General features: G+C 36.4%; 1 protein-coding gene across 1 annotated transcript; it reads left to right on the forward strand.

The window, feature by feature from the left end:
- The first annotated feature begins 3843 nt into the window (after window positions 1–3843).
- Window positions 3844–4272, forward strand: LOC131148376 (uncharacterized). The gene has a single exon (XM_058098086.1). The coding sequence runs from the start codon at window positions 3844–3846 to the stop codon at window positions 4270–4272; it is 429 nt and encodes a 142-aa protein (XP_057954069.1).
- The last annotated feature ends 1454 nt before the right edge of the window (window positions 4273–5726 follow it).

The raw sequence follows: 5726 nt of genomic DNA on the forward strand, positions 1-5726 counted from the left end.
GGGTGTGATGTGCCCATTGTAATTACATACATTTTTTACTCGACAGTGGTTGGCCAGCCATTGTTGGGTCTCGCCTTCGGGCTACACAACCCGTCATAAGAGGTAATACATGACATTAGCTAGCTATACATGCTGGGTAAATTTCAGTAATATTAGTTATATCAGATGATTCATGAATAGTATGATTTATTAGAAAATATGAAGGTATATGATTATTCACTATGTTATGATGCATGTTTTCAGGTATATGAAATGTACTGTATATGTATAATTGCATCAAATATTCATGTTGTCACATAACTGTATTTAGTTTATTTTCCTTTACTGAGAAGTGTCTCATCCCCAAACATTAAATAATTTTTCAGGAAATCCAAAAAGACTAAGGAATCGAGGCCGCTGTTGAGATAGTACGATACTACCCCATTAGGAGGGTAAGTTTTAATCTAGGAACAGTAGATTTGTGTTGTGGGTTCCTAGATATGTATATATTTTGTATTTTTGGAGATTGTGTATAGACACAGATATTTGGGAATGTAGTTGACTCTGATATTTGTATTTTATGGTTATGAAAATATGATTTATATTTACTGTTTAGGCTTTCGCTGTGAATGTCAGATGTATCCTCGCTACCCATGGGTTCAGGTTGACTATTGTATTAATTATGCTTACTTACATGTTAAGATTAGTAGGTCGTTACAAACAACAACTGACAAGGCACGTACAGACTGTAGTCACACAAACAAAACCAATATTTATAGCGAAAGTTCCCAAGGATTAGGAAGATTACACGCTCATACATGTACCTTCCCTCTACTCCAATACCGTTTGTAATCATACCCTTCAATTCTGGTACGACTATAACTGATACCGATCAGGACACTCACCTTTCATAGTTAAGCCCTCAGGCAGAGAGATTTACTTTACCATAAATATTTATGCATTTAAGTCCACATACCAGTATACACACACATTCACATCAATCATCCCACATAGTCTGCAAAAATACGCCACAATTTATTTGTAAAGACCCGGTGAATTATAGTAATTAAATAATAAGGAGAGGTGAGAAAAGGAAAAATTTTAAAGAAGGTCAGAAGGGTTTTGTCGAAGAATGCACCTTCCTGGGATCGTTGAGGTGGATGTGTGTCTTGTCGATGAGAAGTTACAAAGAGGATGGTTTCCAGGACCTGAATTTCGTCGACGAGGAGTAAGGGTTCGTTGATGAAACTTCTCTTGGACTCATCGACAAGGTAACATGGCTCATCGACGAGGCCACGTGGCCAAAGGATTATAAATAGCAGAAAACGACAGATTCGGCAAGAGAAACTCAAATTTTCTATTCTTTCTCTCTCTAGCTTGGCTTCTCTCTAGATTTTTGGCCCTGATTCTCCCCGATTCGACGATCAGAAGCTACCATGATGATCCTAGAGAGATTCTCTACAACCTAGTTAGAGCAAAATTTTGATTTGAGCAGTTCGGGCACCATCCTAAAATTAGTGTAAGTGGATTTTTAGGTATTTTCTGTATTACTAAGCTTGTTTGAGCCTAAATTTTGTATTATATGAGAATATACTAGTGTTTTGTAAAATAAAATCAGGGTGTTATATTCTCAGGGTTAGGGTGTTTTGGGACCCTAGAGGAATGGGTTGGGGACCTCAGTGGATATCTTTTCAGAAGCTCAGGTAAATAATGAATAGTTTATAATTTATAAGATAGAAGAATGAAGAATATTCTGGGTATTTAGTTGATTGACAGGATATATATACATACATACATATATATATATATATATATATAATATTTTTAGGATTATGGAATTATAAATGTTAGAGGCGTAATTTAGAACGTTAGTAGATGAGCTTAATTACTAGGTACAGGAAATATACTATGCTAGCAAATTCAGAAATTTTCACTAGTAAATTGTAGTATTTTATTATGAGTTATAGGTTGTGATTCAGAACATGTCAGAATATAGATTTATTCATATTTTATTATATATGTTTTAATTAGAGTGTGGCATGAGTTTGTGTTTATTTAGTACAGAATTTATACGGTTTTTAAAATATCATTAAATATATATGTTATACAGAATTATGAATTTTCCAATATACGTTCAAATAGACATTTTTATAGAATATTCATAATTATGATTTATAGCATTTTTAGAATACCATGATTTCAGAACCATAACACTTCGATATTTAGATATTCAAACAAATATTCAAATATATAGATATTTAGTTATTCAGTCAGTTATTCAGATATTCAGACTATTCATATCAGTTTTACAGTGTTATGGTTATTTAAAAATTATGGCAAAACAGTCAGATAATTATGAATATTAGTATTATATAGTATCAGACCCTGATGAATTATTCAGTTAGTATCAGTCAGCAAAGCACGGTACTGTTACTAGTTCAGTTCACAGTGCAGCCACATAATTTAGATAGTATGTGGATTTTTCAGCAGTTGATCATGCCTATGTCGTGGACAGGCTCCCCATCAGTTGGGGTTGAGGAGGCCGATCTAACTATCGAAGTTTAGTTGACTTATCCTGGTCGGCCAGCTAGTGATAGGTCCCGCCTACGGGCCGCACAACCCTATCATGAGGGGTTAAATCATGACGTTCAATTTTTCAGGGTATTATCACAGTTATCTATATGTTATTATAGTTTTACAGAATAGCAGTAGAGATACTATATTTCTAGAAGTATGAATAAGTAAAAACAGAAATATTATAATTGCATCTTAATCTATGTTAGGTGTATGTTGTGCAGTATATTATTCTATCAATTTTACAAATTCAGGAATATATCAATTATTATTGTGTAATTCAGTTGCCACACACTAGAAATAGCATATTTCGTCTTACTGAGCGATATCTCATTGCAGTGATTTAACATTTTTCCAGTGATCCAGCTAGGCGAGCAAATCAGGCTTGCATATAGAGGGGACTTTGTACTGCCCTGTTTGGAGGGTAGGTATTTTGGGAAAGTCATTTTTTTTAGTGGTCCCTAGGTGAGCAGGTGGGGGTATTTTTGAAATGGCTATGTATACATATTCTAGAAAAATTCTAACACTCTGGTATTGTATATATTTGACGTGGTTATATGTATTCTGCTTTCTGCTGCATAGGTAGTTTATGATTATACAGGTTCCACGGTCCTTTCCTGGACTGTGATGATGTTATAGTTATATATATTAGGGGTATTAGAGTAATGAAATTTTACAGTTTATATGTATATATAAATATAAAAAAATGGCATTAAAAATCAGGTTATTACAGTTTGGTATCAGAGTCTAGGTTGCTAGGTTTTGTAGACTTTAGAGTGCAGCGGAAACAACACCAGGGTATAGAAAAGGATTTGAGGTTTGTTTTGTGGTTTGGGTACAGGATTTCCGTGGTGGTTTCTGTGTCTTTCCTGACGATTTTAGGAAATTTATAATAAACTATTGTTGGGTCGTGTGTCTAGGTTGAAGGATTGATTTTTGAAGTAAGATCAGGAAGGGTAGTTAATTGTGAAGATGAGATTTTAGTTGAATGAATTAAATTAGATATGTACGAGAAATAGGGTCCTTAAATTATATTCTTTGTTTTTCAGGATGGACTCAGGGAGCAGTGGTACGAATGTTGGGGGTGATGGAGCAGGACCTTTCAGTATGGGAGGTAGAGATTCAGATGCAGTACTGTGCAGTGTCACCCAACAGGTGATGGCTGAGATGAATAGAAGCTCAGGGGAGTGGAGCTGGACAATTAAACAATTTATGCGAATGAAACCCCCATCTTTTGCTGAAGGAGCTGACCTGATTATGGCTGAAAATTGGGTTTAGGACATTGAGGAAATGTTGGCAGTGCTTCCATGTACAGATGAACAGAAGGTATTATTTGTGACGTTCAAACTGATTGGGGAGGCAAAATGCTGGTGGAGATCAGCGAGGTTGATTGAGGAGCAGAGACCGAATCCTGTGCTAGTGATGTGGAGTCGATTCAGGGAACTGTTCTTTGAGCGATATTTCCCTATTATCATTTGGAGTGCAAAGGTAGTAGAATTCATGCACTTAGCTCAGGGGCAGAAGACAATATCACAGTATGCAGCTCAATTTATTGAGTTTTCTCAATTTTCCCCACATTTGGCACCAAACGAGGATAAGAAGGCGAGAAAGTTTGAAGAAGATCTGAGACAAAATCTATTTGAGCAGGTTATTGGTTTTCGAGCTCAGACATTCGCGGAGGTTGTGGATAGAGCTACGGTTATTGAGAGTGGCATGTAGAGAGGCATTGCGGCTTAGAGTTAGAGAAAGAGGCCCACGCCTCAGGGTTTTCAGATGGATTCCATTCAGGGCCCATTGAGAAGAGATCGTTACAGTGGAGGTCAGAGGCAGATGACGGGACCTCGTGAGAATCAGGGTGTGCAGACCTACCTTGTGTGTCATAGGTGCTATGGGAAACATCTAGGTGAGTGCCGGGCAGGGAGAGATCAGGCTCGCAGATAGAGGGGACTTTGTATTGCCTCATTTGGAGCGTAGGTATTTTGAGAAAGTCATTTTTTTAGTGGTCCTTAGGTAAGCAGGTGGGGGTATTTTGGGAATGGCAATGTACACATATTATGGAAAAATTTTAACACTCTGGTATTGTATATATTTGACGTGGTTATATGTATTCTGCTTTCTACTACATAGGTAGTTTATGATTATATGGGTTCGACGATCCTTTCCTAGACTATGATGATGTTATAGTTATATATATTAGGGGTATTAGAACAAAGAAATTTTACAGTTTATATGTATATATAAATATAAAAAAAATGGCATTAAAAATTAGTTTGTTACATTATTCACACAGGATACAATACAATCCATTGAACTCAGTACGTGGCCCACCTACGGCAGCTGCATACCTTGCAGTACGTAGCCCATATAGGGCTACTGCATACAACCTAGTACGTGGCCCACATAGGACAACTACGTACTACACCATACGTGGCCCATGTAGGGCAACTACATATTTCACTATACATTTTTGTATGTGGCCCACATAGGACTACTGCGTACCATCGTAGTACGTGGCCCACATATTTCACAAGCAGACAGTATCCACAACCAATCAGTATTCACAATAAGGCAGTACTCACATCCAGACAACACTAGCAAGTAGACTGTATTCACAACTATACAGTATTTACAACCAGTTAATTAAGTAGGATTATTTTCATGCCACACGATTTTTCCCAATTATGATTTATAATCAAAATCATTATTTTCATTTGCCTAAACTGTTCAGAAAATCATAATATAATTATATGCTTCCTACACTTAAAAATAATCAATTCAAATTTAATAAAAAACCTAGTATAATTTATTTCCCTTACCTGTTCCTCGAAGCTTTGCCTTAAACGAACGGAAAACGAAACACTGTATTCCAAAAATCCTTACTTAATCAATTCAACCTAAGAATATTTATCATTTAACATCTCCTAGGCTCACACACTCCCAATAATTAATTTAATATTAAAAACATCCTACTTACCTTTATTTTGGAGTGGTGCCCAAGAACTCCAAATCAAGTTTCTACTCTAGCTAACTTGGAGAGAAACACCCTAGGAACCTCATGGTGGTTTCTGATGATCGAATCAGGCTAAATTTGAACCAGAATCGAAGAAAGAAAGTGGTAGGGCTGAACCCGAGAGAGAGAGAGAGAGAGAGAGGAGAGAGAATTTGCGGAAGAA

The sequence above is a fragment of the Malania oleifera genome, chromosome 2 (genome assembly GCF_029873635.1).
Source record: "Malania oleifera isolate guangnan ecotype guangnan chromosome 2, ASM2987363v1, whole genome shotgun sequence".
NCBI lineage: Eukaryota > Viridiplantae > Streptophyta > Magnoliopsida > Santalales > Ximeniaceae > Malania > Malania oleifera.

What these genes read in the sequence shown, in the direction of transcription:
- LOC131148376 (XM_058098086.1), top strand. Translation starts at nt 3,844, where the DNA reads ATGTTGGCAGTGCTTCCATGTACAGATGAACAGAAGGTATTATTTGTG.